General features: G+C 40.0%; 3 protein-coding genes across 12 annotated transcripts in view; 2 read left to right on the forward strand and 1 right to left on the reverse strand.

The window, feature by feature from the left end:
* The first annotated feature begins 1,520 nt into the window (after nt 1-1,520).
* On the forward strand, nt 1,521-3,532 carry fibinb (fin bud initiation factor b). The gene has a single exon (XM_047042740.1). It carries the CDS (start codon nt 1,902-1,904, stop codon nt 2,520-2,522), a length of 621 nt encoding a protein of 206 aa, XP_046898696.1. The 5' UTR covers nt 1,521-1,901; the 3' UTR covers nt 2,523-3,532.
* Nucleotides 3,533-4,452: 920 nt separating this feature from the next.
* bbox1 (butyrobetaine (gamma), 2-oxoglutarate dioxygenase (gamma-butyrobetaine hydroxylase) 1) lies at nt 4,453-17,294 on the forward strand. 2 transcript variants are annotated; one of them, XM_047042727.1, is made up of 8 exons: nt 4,453-4,580; nt 5,733-6,197; nt 6,792-6,906; nt 13,834-14,032; nt 14,364-14,469; nt 14,863-15,059; nt 15,441-15,607; nt 15,750-17,294. In XM_047042727.1, the coding sequence occupies exons 2-8, from the start codon at nt 5,796-5,798 to the stop codon at nt 15,908-15,910; spliced, it is 1,347 nt and encodes a 448-aa protein (XP_046898683.1). In that variant the 5' UTR covers nt 4,453-4,580; nt 5,733-5,795; the 3' UTR covers nt 15,911-17,294. The 2 variants fall into 2 exon arrangements, with proteins under 2 accessions (XP_046898683.1, XP_046898684.1); XM_047042728.1 differs by lacking the exon at nt 4,453-4,580 and adding an exon at nt 4,691-4,728.
* Nucleotides 17,291-19,496, reverse strand: part of madd (MAP-kinase activating death domain) — a 36,406-nt gene continuing 34,200 nt past the window's right edge. For 7 of the 9 annotated variants that reach the window (XM_047042724.1, XM_047042723.1, XM_047042720.1 and 4 more), the window contains one exon: nt 17,291-19,194. In XM_047042724.1, coding sequence (XP_046898680.1) covers nt 19,081-19,194 — 114 coding nt within the window. In that variant the 3' untranslated portion in view covers nt 17,291-19,080. The remainder of the gene's footprint in view (nt 19,195-19,496) is intronic. The other 2 variants (XM_047042726.1, XM_047042725.1) reach the window with 1 other exon arrangement.

Raw genomic sequence — 19,496 nt, forward strand, 5'->3', positions numbered from 1 at the left:
GCTCGTCAGCGCCAGTAAGCAGTAGTGGTCAATGCGGCATCTACTCTTTATTATGTGTATGTTGATGACAACCCATTCATTTGAATCAGGTGTGTTGGAGCAGGGAAACATCTAAAACATACAAGACAGCGGCCCCTGAGGACCAGGATTTGACACACCTGCTCTAGGGCCTGTATTGTGTTACGTTTACACAGTAATGATAGGGAGATCACCAACCCTGTTCTGTATTTATAGGAATCTTAATCTACTGTTAAAATGTATCTGTTGGGAGTGGGTGTTCCATAATGGTATGTAAAATGTTAGCTGTCATTGACAATGTTAGAGTTTTGTGGTATGACTTCATTTTTGTTATTTTATTGTAACATTTTTGACACACACCAGACAGAAATTCCTTCCAGAGAATAAAGCATTTTAACACAGACAGCTGTGTTGACGATTTAGAGAATAACCATCCATGGTTAGCATTGGTGCACATCTTTTCAGCTCACTACATGCCAGGTTATGTTTGTTTAACAGATTGTCTCTAAAAACTCACCAATACTTCATAACAGCACATACAACAATACAAGGTCATATGACAAGATCAATCACTTGAAGTTTAAAGATCCTTTGGCCAGTAAGAGTAAGAATGTTTTCCTCTGTAGAGCGACTGTGATTACAAATTCTAGAGTTACTATTACTTATGATGATGCAACACAGGCATCATATAAAGATTAATATGGTGAGGAAAGATTAGTACACTTTTCAAAAAATTAATTTTATATCTAAACAATGACTGTGTGACATTTCGCCTTGATTATAATGAGATAGTTGGCCCCATGTACCTTTCAAACTCCACAGGAAATATTGGACATGAGACAAATTTCACACTAAACAATGTTTGTGCTGGAACATATGACTTCACGTTGTTGGCATCCTTCTCATTTCAGCTATTGCGTTATAGGCCCTTTATTCATGTGCACTGATGGAAAATCCAACTCCTATGACAGCTTGAAGTAAACACAGTATAAGGTCTGTTCAAGATCAATTAATGCAGGTCATGGCCCCTCAGTCATCACTCAAAGGTTCAACTTAGAATATCATCAGGTATAACACGCTAGCCCCAACGCTAAGTTGAAAAAAATGTGTTGCAAAATGTATATGCTTGTCAAGTCCTTTAATTTGAAAGCTTTAAAACTAGTTGGGGATCTTGATCTGGAAGTGGATATTGGTCAGGTGCTTTTGGTGTGGGAGTGACCTTTGTTAATGCATATATCCATTGAGGAACGTTGTCTGGTTATACAATAACAGGTTAGTAACTGGTTGTTATTGGATATCTCAAACTTCTAAAGCATTTGTTAGGCTCCAATTTATTTGGGTCCTTGTCTTTCCCTACTGCCTATATACCAGTGCCTAAATTGTTCTGGTGTTACGTTTTTTTGTTTGCCGTTTGGTTTGGTTGGTCAAGGGGGCACTTTGTCAGCTCTAATGACAAGGTCCTCCTTCAGTCAGCCCTCTCAAAACTGCGCTGTCTTTTAAGTGACGAAGCGAAGCTGTAATTTGAGAGTCGGGAAAGGGTATCATCAGCCAAAACCAAAAGCGGTGCTTGAGAAAAAAAGTTCAGATGTTGAAATTGAGGCACAAAGTTAAGTTGGGCACATTTCTTCTTGTCGTGAAAGCCGTCTACTCTGCTAAGCAAAATTTACTGGATTTGGTGTTTGAAACTGAAATAACGTAACTTCATTTGTGTCACATTTAAGTGAACATTGCATTACAACTACTAGCAACGGGCTATATACTCGTAAATTTCCGCAACTATTTTTAGCTGTGAAATGTTCATTGCGAGGACAACTTAATTATAGGCTACCGCTCATCTAAGGAAGGACGATTTAGTAACCTTTTTCTCAGCAAAGCAAACGAGAATGGCTTTTTTCCATATAGTACTTGCTGGGATGTTATCGTTGTCGCTGTGCGGTGCGTTTTTTAATGGACCTCTGTATCCGGAGATGTCAAATGGCACTTTTCATCATTACTTTGTACCAGATGGCGACTATGAGGACAACGACGACCCAGAAAAATGTCAAATGCTATTTAAAATGACAGATGAGCGTAAATGCGGTCTTGACGAGGACCAGGATTCAGTCATCCGGGATGATTTCACGATAATCAAGAGGCACATCGAAGACTCAGCCAGAGTGCTCGAGGGAATTGGGAAAAGCATCTCGTATGATTTGGATGGAGAAGACAGCTATGGTAAATATTTGAGACGGGAGACAACTCAGATAAGTGAGGCATTTACAAATTCCGAAAAATCGCTTTTAGAACTGGAAGTGAAATTCAAACAGAGTCAGGAGAATGAGTTGAAGGAGGAGCATCGCATAAATGACGACTTTCTGAACATGATTGTCCACACGAGGGACGTGCTAAAAGGGACACTGGATATTTCCATGGGATTAAAAGACAAGCACGAGCTGCTGTCCCTTATTGTTCGAAGTCACGGCACCCGACTGAGTCGACTGAAAAATGAATACATGAAAGTGTAAAAAAGTGCTTCTTTGTGTTTTTACAACTACCACAAAAAAGTTTGCCTTCGATTTTGCTAGTGTTGTGACGTCAACGGGGAAAAAAAAGTATTATTTATGATCTCTATATTGCCTATATCTAGCAGGTCTGATCATGCCAATTTGATAAACCCCTCTATAAATCCATTGCTTACTATTATGGCCAATCCTTTGTAAATTGTTCACTCTACATATAATTTAAAAAATCGAATGTTTTCCCAAGAACAAATGTTTGACGTAAATCGTGATGATGTATGGGCAACATGTGTGTTGTTTGGCCTGCACTAGCTGAATGTTACCACAAAAAACAAAACAGCTATGGCAGCATACATTTCTGATTTATATATGTGTGAGTTTTACAGCTTACAGTATTGAAAGTGTCTGGATTTGGAAAGATGTTTATGTCTTCTGATCAAGATGATAACTATTAAACTTGTTTATGCCCTATGATACGAGACTTAAAGGCCTAATGATTTGCAAAAATCATTGATAAGGGTTGTACTACGGTTAGGTAAAGGCATTAACACTTTGGTAATTATACTGTACAGTGCATAATGAGAATACTGTGAGTGTCAATATTTTGTGGAAAAACCTACATAACTGTATTTACTCAGTATACAATATTTTGTTTTGATGTATATCTATATTCCTTTTATCCACTCAAATGTGTATATAAATGGCAAAAGGTATGAGATACTTAAAGACTGCAGGCAGCACTCATGGACTTCAGACACGTGTGTGTGTGGTGACATTCCTGGGAGATTGTGTCTGACATTATATTAATATTTGTTTTGGGAATGAAGTTATATGGGACACTTTCCTATAAATGTATATTTGTGCTGGCATAGATATTGATGTGCACAGCTTTTTAGGTGAATGGTTTTTCATACACCATACAGTGTGGGGCTTCCAGGGAAGACTTCAAAGTGTCTTTGTACATTCGCCTAAAGAGTTTTACTGCAAGGCTTTGTAATAAAACTTTTGTGAGTAAACCGCTGTGAGAGTGTGAATGTACTGTCAACATTTTGTACACACACACACACACACACACACACAGGCACATGCTGTGTCAACTGTGGTCAATTATTCATGCAAGGAAGAAGGCATACAACGTAAACAGAAATGTTAGGATTTAGGGTAGATAAACATTGAATGTTTATGTAATGGTCCCTCTAGTGACCCTGTGATGTAATGTTAAGCCTTGTGTTTACTTCCCAACCATTAAAGCAGCATAAACTCTAAACTTCTTCTGTGGCACAAAGAAGTATACTCAACTAATGTTAGATAATTTGTCAATGATGATGACAAGGTTTTCATCTTGTACACTGACTATTGTTTCATAACTGTACTGTGTCAAGGCAAAGTGCAATCAACAAAGTTATAAACCAGTTCTTAAGAAAAACCGGATATAGCCTATAATAACATAATAATATAATAAAATACAACACGAGGAGATAAATACACAATTATACACACCTAAGTGTGCACGTGACAGGATCTAAGATGGAACGTTTAATTTGGAACTTTTCAAAAAAACGTTTCTATCTTAGTGGTAATTCTATATTGTAGGTGACACATTGAATCTTGGAAATAAACTTGGTAAAATAATCTTTCCATCATCTGTAAACTTTGAAGGCTATCAGACAATTTTGTCCAATTTGCACTCTGTGATATTGCTTGTAAAAAGAGCTGTACAAATACATTTTGATTTGCATTAAGTAGGGGATCTAATCTTGCAAAGGCAATTCTTGTTTGCTGTTTGTTTGGTCTGTGATCAATATCAAAATTATACCTAATCTAAAATATTTTTCTGTGATATCACTCGAACTTATCAGTCAAACAGTACACAAGCAACACTTTTGCACTTTGGATCATTTTAGTATTATCTGTCACGAAAAGTGGATCAAAGTTCGCAGACTGAGTCTGTGACAGTAGCCGAGTGATTATGTCATGGTCCCTCAAGCTCGCTGTAACCTCTCACCTACTTTCTGACACAGTCGGGTTTGCGTTTCAACACTTTCCTAGTCCTTAGTATCTCAAGTAAGTCTATTTTTTATATAATTGTATATTTCAGTTACCGAGATAAAAGGCTTTAATTTGAACCGTGAATCTATTACAGTGTAGCCCAGTATCATACCGGGGAAAAATAACTAGCCGCCGACTGGTTCATCGAGCTATACTGAACAGAGTAAGCTAGCTCGCAAGTTGCATTAAATTGAATACAATGGTTGCTACTTGGCTACTAGAAACATTATCATATTTTATTTTGCTGTGCTTTATTCAGTGCGTTAAACTAGTAACAGAACAATGTCATTGTTTACCTTGATATTAGAAATGAGCAAGCTAGAGGAATAGACATTTGGAACATCTGGCAGGTGTTACTGTAGTGTAGTTAGCTAGTTAGCTTAGCTGAAAAAAAAGAATGTTACTTGCAGTGGACTTACTAAATAGCGGGAAAAGTTCAGTAAAAGAAAATCTACATTATGTCATGTTCTAAACAGGTCACATGACACGTTTGTTTTGTTGTGCACTACTACTAGGGTTGGCTTGTTCAGTGCGATCGACCTTTCATCTAGTGCTTTTTTACAAAGCGGCACATTTAGTTTTATGTTTACTGTGTACCTTTGGATTTATCATGGGTCACGCATTGCAAATGTTATTGTGGTTACATACAACATGGTTTATTGCCTAAAGATGATAATGTTTGTTGCAAACGAACTTGTACGTGACGAAACAGAAAAGGGGGTTTAAAATACACCGTTTAAAAAATAATAATCTTTACTGCATACTACACAGGTGGGTTTATTATCAAATCAACATTTATTTGTATAGCCTTTTTACACGCAAGCATGTCACAGTGCTTCACATACACCCATAGAACTGCCACTCAACCAACTTAAACCCTCAGGGCTGACAAGGAAAAACTCCAAGAAAAACTCATTATTGGAATTGTGAAACAAAACACTATGTAAAACATATTTCACTAAATAAAAAGATTAATTCTGCAGTCTACTAATTGCAGTTAGATATAGATAGCAGTAATGTTGAATCATTGTATTTATTGAAATCTAATTTAACAGTTTTATGGGTTATGGGAATTCCTTAACCCACCTGTGTAGTACGCAGTAAAGATCATAAAAACTGTGTTCTTTAAATCCTTATGTAAACGTTTCCTTCTTATTCTTCCTCCAGATTAGCCTACCTGTCAGTGCCTCAGTGTCTGACACTTGGTTCACTTGGAAGTACCGCTTCAAGATGTGGACAACCATGCTATCTCGATGCACCTTTCCAGCAGTTTTGAAAAGAAGCAGCTCTGTTTTGGCTTGCCAGGCCATTAGAGCTGCTAGCAGGCCATTGCAGGCAATAGCCACCAAAACATCTTGCTCAACACTGAAGCAAGTTCGTGGACAGCAGACGCAGGCCGCCCCTTTCCCCACAACTCAGGTAGTGAGGCAGGTCAAAACCTTGGAGGAAGAGAGGTTGGTAGAAATAGAGTGGGAAGATGGGGGGCAAAGCTTCTACCCATTCACCTGGCTGCGGGACAACTGCCAGTGTCCACTTTGCACCCTGCAGTCTGCACAGGCCCGTAGTCTGCTACTCTCCAAACTGGACATTCACACTGGAGTGGACAGTGTCCAGGTCTCTGATACCAATAAGGTAGGAAGCTGTGATTTAAACTGTAATATTGAAAGGTTTCACACTGTATGCAATGTTGAATAAGAATCAGTGACATGCACACAGAATAAGCCCATGTGTTTTTTAGTCTAGGATTAAGCTGCTTCTTAATATGTGTCTAGAAAACCAACACTGTATTGCGCTACAGTATATGATCAGGTTTCTATTATATAATACTAACTTGTTGCATGTGTTGAATTGGTCTGTACTGTAAATTATTTGCTGGTGAAAGTGAAACACAAATAGACCATCCTCAAGATTGAAAAATGTCACTGCAGCTCAATCAGTGCTCCGGACAATAATGTGACAAACATGCTTAATCAACATGCTTAGCTAAGACAAACAGACACACCGGAAGGTCTGGCAATGTAATACTTAGGTAAGACTTCACAAGTGTTTTTGTAGCTTCCTAAGGAAGTACTCTGTAGACGACAATTTAACAAATTGAGCAACACATCCTTAATATGTAAATACATTGTGACTGTTAAATTGTCTAGTACACAGTAATTTCTGTTATTACACTAATGTTAAGTGTCAGCAATCTTTGTTTAACCTCATCCTCATTCTCGTCATCAGGTGTGCATAGTATGGCCCGACCAGCACACCAGCGAGTTTGATCCAGAGTGGCTGAAGAAGAGGTGCTTCTCTCTTGCTGTCAGACAAGTAATGCAGGAAGAGCTCTTCCTCAATGGTGAGACCACATATATATATATATATATGTATGTGGGCGGCTGTGGCTCAGGGGGTAGAGAGGGTCGTCTGTTAATTGCAAGGTTGGCGGTTCGATCCCGGACTCCTCCCAGACCATGTACCGAAGTATCCTTGAGCAAGACTCTGAACCCCAAGTTGCTCCCGATGAGCAGGCCGGGGTCGGTATGTGTGAGATTGAGTACGAATGAGTGATGACAGGCAAAAATGTAAAGCGCTTTGAGTGCCGCTAAGGTAGAAAACGCGCCATATAAATGCAGTCCATATAAGTACCATTGGCTTTCTTTGATTTATGCTTTTTGGGTAAAACAGTGTTGAAGAACTCACTATGATTACTTGCATTCTGCTTTTATTAATCAGTATTTCTTAACATAAATCTTTCCTTGAGGTAGCACATATCTTTTCAGATTTTCAGGGTTGTGGTCATCTATTCAAATTTCCTCCTCTGTGTGATACGATACGTCTAGGAATGTGTCTGTGCATACTGTATACGGTATTATAAGCGATCGCCTTGTGCCTCTATCCCAGAACTGTGCACACTCGTGCACACATCTCATTACAGTGTTTCCCCTACCATTGTATAAGGGGGGCGCCCCGCCCCCCCAACGGCACCCCCCACCCCCCTGGAAGGTCAAGTTAATTTTGTAAAAAATATATATATATATTTTCTATGATTATATTTTTTTTATAGTGCCAGATCACAAAATAAGTAATTTAAGGTTACCTTTCCAATAAAACAGATCTATAGCTTGCTCTTTTATTAAACAAACTAAATTGCCTTATTTACACGACGGCATGTCATTTTTGTCTCTATGGTCAGGCAACCATGTCTCTACGCTGTAAAAGCTGTAAACCTAGGGGAAACACTGCATTAGGTGTTTCGTTTTAGTATTCAACTTTAGTTTCTTGAGGGGGGGAAAATACATAAAAACATCTAAAACATAAGTGTTGAATGAAAGGGACTTCTTCCCTGAAACATTGTGTCAGGATTAACAAAACAGTCACTCTGGATCTAAACACAAGTGTTTATAGGATTATGGGATATGTGTGCGTGCTTGCTCTGAACACAAGCAAATCAAATGTATCTTTTTTAAAGTACATTTACAACCCAACTTACATCTCAAGACTATCAGAAACATTTGAAGGAGGAAAAGTTCAGCTGTGGTTCAGTGAAGGAAAAGCTCCACAGTTTGTGTCCCCACATGGTCCTGAAGGACCCGCAGGGCTGAGCGGCTCCTGCTTTGTCTCTGTTCCAGAACGATTAGAGGCTGTGTGTGTGTGGTTTTGTGTGGATAGTGAAATCAGCCCCCTTTAGGGATCACCCCCACCCCCCTGCACAAGAACTCACACTCTTTGTTAGTGTTTGGGTTTCTGTTCTCCAACTACAGCACTGCCAAATCAGAACTTGAACTTGTCTGTGCAAACAGACCTGAGCTCATGCTCCGTCTGATCCTGTTCTTTCACACACACAACCCTGTATCTGGGTTTAATTATATCTTCCTGAGGTCTGGCCTGAAATTCCTTCCACTGAAAAATCCTAGAAAGGCTTGCATTTTCTGATGAAAGGTGAATAATGTTCACTTCTACTGGTATTGTCTGTATCCTCACTGTTTCAAGTTAACTTTTTCAGTCTCTTTCTCCTCATCTCTATTTTTTTTATGTAAGTTTTTTGTCTCCTGTGAATGGGCCTGGAAGTTTTCTGTATAACATTGTAATGGATATCAACTTTATTAGCCCTGGTTAGCCTGTAAAAGTGTTGCAGATTGTAAAAGTGTGGCACACAGGGAACACAGCAAGGTCAACATGATCATTTGAGCTGGTTTGTAACTTAAAAAGGAATCATCCCTTTTATTTCATCCTCTCACATTAGAATATATACCACTTATCAATTGTTGAGGTCAGTCTCACTTATTTTACTGCAGAAGTAAGAACCTTCTTATAAATGTAAATGTCATCCATTGCTAACCTTACGCTTAGTTGATGGGGGCAGTAGCCAGTTAAAGGCAGGGTAGGTCATGTTGTTGGGAAGCACTTTTTGACATATTTGCAGAAATTATGATAGCAACCAATAAATCTAAAGGTTTGACAGTACAATGAAACCAACCCAATATCTGTAGGCGTTGCAGGACTGTAAGAAACACAACCAATCATTAAGGTCGGACTGGCACTAATGACTGGGAGACATTCGTCCAGAATGCCATGATTGGAGCGGCTACTTGTCCATCTACCTTCCTCCTGGCAGTACTCATGCAGAGCGTTCGTGTGTTTTGGGGGAGTTTATTTGAGGGGAGAGGTGGGATATTTTGGTTTGAATCCTTTCGAACTTGAGCTAAAATTGCTAGGTTTGCAAAACTTACCTATCCTATCCTTAAAATAAACTAATTACCATACTTGTTCATTGGTTGTGAGTTTAGGTACAAATATAACCATCAATGATTATTTGACCATCAATAAAATGACCATTCGACCATATCAGCAAAATTACTTGCTGATATTCAGACAGCATGTATATCTTGTGTGTGTACTGCCCTAGAATAGACTACACAGCTGAGGTATGCGCCATGGCCCATATGTGAAAGAGCTTTGAGACAGGAGACCTTCAACAGTGTTTAGTGTTCCTGCATGCACTCGCTTTTCAAGCCCTCTTCCCCTCCCTCTACCATATGGAATACTGATTTGTACTTAGCTTAGGAAGTGCTGACTGGTTTTACCAGGATTTACACAAAAACAGGTCTGAAGTTATGCACGTCATTCAATTTAAAATGGAGAGTAATGGAAGAAAATGATTGACAATGTTATAATGTCATTTTACCAGCTTAGTAGACATGATCCCATCTCCTCCCTCTGACTGTGTTGCTCAAAATGGGCTTCACTACACATGGCTTAGATGTCAGTTTCAATGTGCGGATAACCTTATGCAGCAGTATGGTGCTAGGATGCAAATTAAACTCTATGCTCACATTATTCTGACTGAGCAGTTTTTTCCATTCTTCCTTGTAGATCCTCTCAATCAAAATTCAGGTCTCTCCAAAGATTGCCACTAAAGCATTCTTTCAATCCTGGTCAGACTATGAATGGTTACCAGTGACAAGCATAATGATACCTAGTTTATCCCAGATCTAGTGCTTGCTCTAGGTCAGTGAATTCAATTTCTGTCTCAAATATTTTTCCATTAAACTTGCTGGGTTGTATGTATTTTATTGTACTCAGGAGAGGCTTTTGTTTAGCCTTTTTGCCATGAAGGACTGAATAATGGAGTACTACAGAGACAGTTGTCCTTCAGGCAGATGCTACCATTTCTGCAGAGGAACTTCTTGGCCACCTCACTTGGAAAAGGCTTTCAGGATTGCTTCGTTGTTGCCAGATGGACAGCTCTAGTCTGTGGACTCTAATCGAGCTCTGGTGACATCTCAATGATGATGAAGAAATTAGGGAAAGGATGTAACAAAATGTGGTGAAAGTAAAGGTCGCTGAATGCAACCAACCTTGGTTGAGATTTAGACCTATATTTTGTTGGGATCATGAAGCCAGAGGTTCGTTTTAAATTTGGTACATGGGTCCTTGACTCTCCTAGTAGAAACAATATTCTCTCTGTCTCCTCAAAGCTCCTACAAAGTTGCCAGTTTCTCTGTGGTTGGTGCAACAGGTCTCTCAAAGTTGTAGACTCTCAAGGAAAGAGCTTGTTGTACCACATTGGTCTGTTTCAAACATAGGGCCTTTGTAAACATGAGCGCAAAGATACAATACAATACAGAACAGTTTGCGAGACTGTGCGTGTTGTTATCAATTACATGATTGGACTCCAATTCCTCTCAGATTCAGAAGTCAGCATAATAAATAATTTTGGGCGTAACTGTGCTTGGCAGGCAACGTGCCCGACAACTTTAAATCACATTTATATCCATCAATCTTGGTGTACATTTGGAACAACAGTACTTGCTTTTTGAACACAAAGTTGTATTTGTCTTGTACCATGCCAAAAAGGAAAAACACAGATAATTCAACACAGTGATGCTCTGAAGTTATAGGAAAAGAAAATGGTGTGGATAATATCATGGAGGATTGCCATGAATTGATCATTCTAAAGAAGCACAATACAAGCATGTTGCAATTAGCCCGTTCTAACATGCTGGTATCAGCATTCCCTGTGACCCTTTGCAATGGCAGCTTTGACAGTTAGTTAATTAGTCTTTCAATGTATTTAGACATATGTACTAACTGCTGAAATGTAACCTCAGCTGAATGCAACTTTGAGGGAACCTCACTTTGCATGTAACCCAGTGATGAAGTTAATTAGCCTGATTAAAGCTCTGTGAAATAACTACTCAAAATAACTTATCAAGCCAAAGAGTGTTCTGAAAGAGCTCACAGCTCCGTGAGGAAAGCAGTAGCACAGTACGCAGTTTGAACAGAGCTCTTGGAAAGAGAGCGAAAGAGAACCAGACTGCCATCAGCTGCCTGCCAGCCACGGGAGCCAGGGCTTCGAGTTTCCTCGTCTGGAAAAGCCACAGCAGCCAACCAAGAGAGAGGGAAAGGGATTACACATGCATGCTCACAGACATAAAGATACACAGACTTACACAGGGTCCCATCAGACAAGTAGGAATAAAAGTAATAAATAGGGATCCAAGTAAGTGTCACATAAATATATAATGTTCAGGAAATGCGCCCCAGGTATGGAGACAGGTACAGAAAAACACAGACTACACAAACTCAAAGCCTGACATTGTACCTCAGTTCACCCTTCACCAAACTTTGCAAGAGTGAGACAAATTTCAGTAGAGTTCTGTGGCAATACAAGTTGTTCCAGAAAATCACAGCAGCATATTTGTGTTCGGTGAGAACGAGTGTTGAGCATTTCACGCCAATAAGAGCAGAAAGTTCTGCTCCCCCCCCCCCAGGACTGCTGAAGAGACTGAATACACCCTGATCGGGCTTAGGAATGCACTGTTTTGATAGAGCATATCTTCTTATATTCTCTTGTTTCACTTTTCTATTGTCTATCTATCTTATACAGCCTTGTCACACAAAGGCCCTAAATATTCTATGAATATAACCCTGCTGGTGCTACTTGGGACACTTATTCACAGACTGATTGGCCATAATGATATTATGTATCAGTGAAGAGAGATCTGTTTCTTGTGTCTCTGATAATTACTTTTTGTAATTATCTATGAACCTGGCAGCCTTACAACATTTTAGGCTTGAAAGATGTTTGAAGAATGATTTTTTTATTGAGTATATTCTTGGTTTGCTCGTTAGCCAATGGAATGTTAGCAAATATGACCAAACATGGAAGATGATCAGTTTACAAGGGGGACCCAGTCCCCACTGCTCATATGATCCATCTCTTGCTTCACCTTCTCTGTTACGGCTTTCTCTGCCATGTGTGACATCTAAAACCCCATGGCTCTGTCCTGAGACAGTCCTCCCCCAGACAAGCCAGCTAAGTGAAGCACTGCATTTCCCTGTTGTGTCCGGATACATGCCAGCTGGTCTGATTTAATGGGAGCAATTGTAACTTGTAATTTGAAGAAGGCCTTGGTTCTAGAGCCTCATTATTATAACTTTTTTTGGGTGATCTTTAAGAACAGCTGGTCTTAACAGCATCAGTTTTGTGTTACCAACCCTCTAAACAAGGTTTCACGGGGAGGGGGGTACATAACCTCTTGACTTGTTATGATGGAGTTAATGTTTGCAATGAAACTTTGGAAGAACATTTGAAGACCTTGCCACGGCTGAAGTCATGGAGTGTCTGACTCATGTTACAGCTCAGACATCTGTGTTTTTGTTCATAGTTCAGCCATAGAATCCTACTATATTCTCACTGACATTCCACTTGAATACTGTTGCAGAGTCATTCAACAGTACAAACTTGTAAGGCATCAAGCATTTAAAATTGTGGTAATACAATTACTTTCACATCTGACTTCAGGTGTCCTACTCCATATTCTGATCATCTCAACGCTAAAGCAGTGTACTCAGTGCTTTTTTTCTTCTGTTTGGACCACTTGCCCAAACTGACAAAATTGGTGGGTTTGGAAGTGAGAGGCGATGAAGATCCACAAACATCAGACAGCTCCACAGTGTTCAGAGACCCCTCCCCCCAGACCCCCCGCACACACACACACTGAATGTGCTCAGCAGCTGTGTCTGCAGGAGCCACACGAGAGTCTAGATGGAAAAAGGACCTGAGCCAGCTCGGTGCGGAGCCACAGGAGGGTTTTTCCACTGCTGTCTGTTGAGAAATGCAGACGCTAAGCTCCCCCCCCCCCCTTCTTCCTACTCCCCTACTCCACACCAAGTGTTCCAACCATAGCGTGCTGGACTTCCTCCCTCTGAAACGTTCTGTACAGATACAGTACATTATGTGCAGATAGTGGAGGGTATTTGGGATCATAAAAAAAGATTATCCCGGCTTTTCACAAGGCCCATTTCCATTGCTGTATATTGTTCATTGACAGGTAGACAGGCAGAGGAGACTACCTGCGTGTGTTTGTACGGATTGTGTCAACTGGAAATGTTAGGGACAACAATGCTGGCCATTCTATTCCATTTTGCTACTTCTCAGTGTTTTTTCATGTTGTGCAGGTTCTGCGTCTTAAAGAATTTATGAATGTGGTTTGTGAAGCCAGTAATTATGTTATTCGACCACATTCGTTGTCAAAGCTAGCTATGCTAGTTGTCAACCTTTCAGTGTGTTTGCATTGTATCCACATGGTAATCACTGTACTTAATGGAATTTCCCTTGAAACCTTCCTACATGCTCTATAACTAACTACTATAGAGGGCATGTTTTTATGCATGAAGACAAGACACATCTATCCTGAATTAGATCACATACTGCATGTCAGCTTTATAACAAGCCAATTGTCCAGACAATTACTGTATTACCTTTCCCATCTTTTAGAGCGTGTTTACTGGGACTCCAAGCTGCAGATCCCCACAGCCAATTTTGAGGAGGTTCTCCATGATGACAAAGCGGCCCTGGCTTGGCTGATAGCACTACGCAGGGTTGGCATAGTCTACATGAAAGGGGCGCCAGTGAAGCAAGGCCAGGTTGCCAGACTGAGTGAAAGGATTGGCTATCTCAGACTGACTTTCTATGGGTGAGTAACGACAACTCCCCACACCACAAGACAGACAGATAAACCAGTCTAAGACCCTTCAGAGAGCATTACACCAGAGAAAATACCTGATGCGCTCAATCAGGGCTGAGGTTGGAACCCATAGCCAATAGATTAGCTCATTCTAGTGGAAGCTAAAGGCTGCAGCCCAAAATGTAAGACTTATCATTAAAAAGGCTAGAGTATATACTGCATATAGTCAATATTTGATTCTACATTATTTAGGTAACTCCCATAGATTAATTTGACTGACCAAATGAGTGCATAATAAATTTATATTATTCCCAGTGATTCATCTCTTCACATCTTACAGGCACACATGGCAGGTCAAGGACAAACCTATGGCCAACAATGTTGCCTACACCTCTGGGAAACTCAGTCTCCACACAGACTACCCAGCACTGCATAACCCACCTGGGGTGAGTACTATACACACACAAGTTCAAATGTATTGTACTTCTAGAAAGGAACAAAATTGATATCTTACATTGTTTTCTGAATAAATATCATAACTGAGATGTTTGAACAAAACAACCTACTGTTCTCATCTTACAGTACTCCAAATACTTTCAAAGAGAATTGGTGACATTTCTCATAACAATCTAAGAAAGACTCATGAACACACTCTTGAAGTAAATGGTGCAGAGCAGCATGACAAAGTTTTTGAATTCATTGCATTGTCTGATTTATTTTGAGAAACATTGACTCCTTTTACTTTATTGTATTGTTCCCTTGGGGAATCATTTCATACAAGTAAACTGAATTGTAATATTGCATGAAACATGGTATTGAACACCATGGTCTTTCTTCAGGTGCAGTTCCTGCACTGCCTGAACCAGGCTTGCAAAGGAGGGGAGAGTGAAGTGGTAGATGGTTTCCACATGGCTGAACTTCTCCGGAGAGAAGACCCAGAAGCCTTTAGTACCCTCACTTCCCACAGAGTGGACTTCACAGACACAGGGGCTGACTACTGTGACTTCAAGGTGCAGTCCAAGAACCGCATCATTGAGTGAGTAAAATGTTGTTTTGTACATTTAGCTCACAAAGTGTTATGGCTTCTTATAAAGGAGAGTAATGCATCAAGTACAAGACTGCCCAACATTGTATTCAGGAGAGAGACTGGCATTTGGATGGTGTGAATTAGGAAAAGTGTAAGATATCACCATCTGCTGCTCAGATTGGGAATTGCAAAGTCTGTAGTGAACATGCGTCTTAATAAATTATGTTAACATATTGTCCATTTCTGTATACCCAGCATATTAAACAAGAATACTTACTGGACTTCATTATACATTCTTATTGCATACATATAAAATAATAAATATAGGTAAAAGATTTGATACATACATTATAAATGGGTTTTCTGTCTACCTCCTTATTTTCTGAGCAGTGTGGACAATGAGGAACGGGTCGTAAGGATCAACTACAACAATGCCACAAGAGACTCTGTGTTGGATGTCCCCTTGCATCAGGTCCAGCCCTTCTACCGCGCTCTCAAGGCCTATGTGGAACTCATGATCCGACCTGAAAACCTAGTTACCTACATGATGGAACCTGGTAAGTGCAAGTCTTTCCCTAAAACCTAATATTATCTAAATATGAGTAAACTTGGTTTTGAGGTTATGTCAAGAACAATTTTTTCCATCTCCTACTGTACAAATTTAGCTCCAAATGTAGTCTCTGTGTCTTTCTCCCACAGGGGACTTGGTCACCTTTGATAACTGGCGCCTTCTACATGGGCGAAGAAGCTACATAAGCCATACAGACGCATTGAGACACCTGGAAGGAGCCTACCTGGACTGGGATGAGGTCATGTCACGCTTACGGATACTTCGCAAGTCTGTCCACGGAAACCATTAGATCCACAAGACTTAGAAAGTTGTCTCCTACATTCACAATGTGACTAAAAGTATGTGGACACCTGCTTTCTGAACCACTCATTCCAATATCATGAGCATTGACTCGGTCCCCATTTTGCTATAACTGCATCCACTCCTCTGTCAAGACTTTCCAATAGACGTTGGAACATTAATGTGGGATTTGCTCTTATTGGTAGTTAATGGAAGGGATGTCCACATACTTTTGACCATGACAATGAGCAAAGAAACAATTCTCTTTAGAAAATGTGATCATTTAAATGAAACTTTTTCTATTGAAGACCTTACAAAGGAAAGTACATCCCGTAAGAACAAAAATCGAAAACGGGTTTTGGACTCTTAGCCAGTTGTTTTACACAGCTATGGAAGCTGTGGCTGACCTGCTATGTATTTGTATTTATGTATTGCCTTTAACGTCTGCACATTATTTGTCCCCTATTTTAATTTTGAAATCCTGTGACATCCTGTTGACCTGTCCTCTTCTTCAGAGTGGAATGACATTGGGGGTGGGGGGGTCAGGTAAACTTTGTCCTAAGTGAGGCAGGCAGAGACATTTAACTCATGTCAAGGTTAAGAAATGAGATGATCCACTTCAGGTGAGTCTTAAAACGATTCAGGCATGAATATTGCAAATATATTGTAATATTTACAATTACAGATAAGAAGGAAATACAAATGTTTTGACCCCCCCCCCCCCCTCAAATGTTGTTTTTACCTCTTTTTTGGGGGGGTGGGGTTTACAGTCTTAAATAGGGGGTCAGATCCCCCCAATCCACCACCATAATCGAACCTTGCTCTTGTTCACAGTGGAAATTTGGTGAGGCTGGATTTGAAACTTTTGCTTAATGCATATCTTAATGAGTGTCACAGGAGAATATACCAGTTTAGGTACCAGCTACCTCTTTTTGTATTTTTATTGTAGGCTAAACCATGAAAAAACTATGAAATATATGGGGGGGGGGGGGGGTTATGCAAGAAAACTATATAATGCAATGTCTTTCCAGTTTTACTGCATCCATCGTTGCCACTGATGTTTCCTGGTGAGGATCCCTTGTTTCCAGACATGCCAACCACTCCAAGAGTTTTAGGAAAGCACTTTTTAAAAGTTATCCATCTGTGGCCCTGTACAGATGAATGAACATTCCCAATACATAGAACACCATTAAGCTACATTACAGATTTGAACTCATCAGTTGCCATTTGCACATGACGGTTAAATAAGATAATTGGTCAATTCTGGCTGAGAGCTCATACTGCAATATGTTATCTGGTGAGATATAAACAGTTTCCCCACTGTAGTGAATTCATGTACAGTTTGGAGTTTATTGATACCAGTGATAATTATACAATAAAATAGAGGGGCTTCAGTTTGGACAACTTTTATTTGACATTGCCAAACCTGTACATGTTCTATAAATACTTTGTTCAACACTGAAATATATACACCCAATGTCTCATTTAAATTATTCACTCCATCTCTGAAAGCAGCAAGCTAGCAATGACAGGGTTTTTCTCAAATCAATCTCTCTTGAATTCCAGTCTGATGAACACCAACAATTATTGGTCCTTATTTCAAAACTGTTTAGGAGAAGTTTCATTTAGGCCGGTACTCTCTTATATACACTTGTGAGTGTTTTTACAACAATGGAATGCCTAAAATAATAGTCTCTCAAGGAAGTTTAAACAACAGATTTCTTACACGCATTTCATCTCTAAAATACAAAATCCACAACATGAAAATGACCTCCCAATTATATAGCTGTGTTACTCATATATTGCTGATCTGGAGAAACGAAACACTGCATGAACAAACTACACACGCTGATACACACACTGTTGAAATTACAGAGGGTTGCAGTCCGGCCAGACTGAATTATTCATCTCCTATTACAATACAGACACAACATAACGACCGTAAACCCTTTCCTCTGACGGACACCACCACTACATCAGAGACTGCCGGCGGCAGGTTCACACCTGAAGACAACAGAATCTCCAAACACAATCGCTTCGCACTTAAACACGTCATCATATTACTCCAATCAATATGTAAGACAATGAAGTTCTTTATTTCATTCCTTGCTCTGGTAACGCCCCCAAACTGGAACATATTTTCAATTGAAACAATGATATGACTCCAGTACTGGCTAACTATATCAAGTATTGCACATCTAGCGAACCAACCACAGTTTGTAACATTTTGCTTATGGGTTGTGTACAGCATTTCTATTCTTTTAAAATATTTTTTTTGTCTTCATAGTAACATGCAATTCAATATAGCCTAGTTGACCACAGACAAGAAATGTTACAGTAGAACTAGTACAGTAGTTTAGCCTTACAGGGCAAGCTTAAGAGATAACACGCATCTTGGACCACTCACAGTATTTAGGATTCAAATAATGAAACCTTTAAAAAGCGCTTACATGCGATGTTCTGGTGCACTAAACAGTAGCATTTAACAAACGTGACACCCAGCGCTACAATATGCTTTTTAAATGTTTCACTCATTTAAACTTGGACAGACTGAAGTTTTACACAAGTATCACACAGCACATATAATTATTTATGCACAGTCAGAGTGGATAGGGAGTGGGGGACATTGCTCTCTATTTATTCACTGGCAGGGCTCTGCATGTGACCAGCATGCTAGCTAGAGCCTCATAACCCCCCCCCCCCCCACACACACACACACACACACACAAAGTATCCTTCCCAACTAAAAACTAATATATTGGCAGCAGGGACAAGAGTGACTGACTACAGTCACAAATAAGAACATAGAGGGTAAAAGTCTGTCACCCCACCAAAGAGTGAGCAAATATGGCCCGTTTTTAAGATTGCCATAAGGAACGACTGCAGGTGTGTGTGTGTGTGTGTGTGGGGGACAACAGCATTGGGCAGGGTTCATAAATTCAGATTTACACACAGGAGAGTGGGATGGGCAGTGGGCATGTTTCCATAGGAAGGATTCACGCGGGCAAGGAGAAGCGATGGATGTGTGCTTAATTGTAGGTTGAGGGATTATCAAGGGTCATTTATCGATGAATATGAATGAATAGTAATTGCTGTGGATTCAGAGGCACGCAAGAAGGGGGTGTTGAGGAAGTCTAGGGGTGGGGTAGAGTATATCCGGTCATATTTAGAGGATGTCTACTAGCTAGGCAGGGGTCTTGGGGATAGGAGCTTGGCCTTGCCGTCCCCTTCTTTCCCTTTCACTGCAGCCACATAGGAGAAAAGGCAGAGGACAGAGTAACAGATCTGGTGCGCCTGGTGAGAAAAGAGAAAAGAAAGGTTTTCAAAAAGTGAGCGGAAGAGCCCAAGAGTGATCTCTTGTTTTTCATTTGAATGTGCTTATACATCATGTCCCACTGTTTGCTCGATCACATACAGATCTGAAACAAAGCTAATTATATCTATTATATCTCTAATGTGTATTGCCTTTTCATCAATGATTCCTAATGATTACTGATAATCCTACTTGAACTTGAACTAATATGAATTCAGATGGAGACCAATTTCTTTTTCTTCAAAGACTTAACGTGCAAAACTCAAACCCTCGAAAACATGCT

The sequence above is a fragment of the Hypomesus transpacificus genome, chromosome 19 (assembly GCF_021917145.1).
Source record: "Hypomesus transpacificus isolate Combined female chromosome 19, fHypTra1, whole genome shotgun sequence".
Taxonomy (NCBI): Eukaryota; Metazoa; Chordata; class Actinopteri; order Osmeriformes; family Osmeridae; genus Hypomesus; species Hypomesus transpacificus.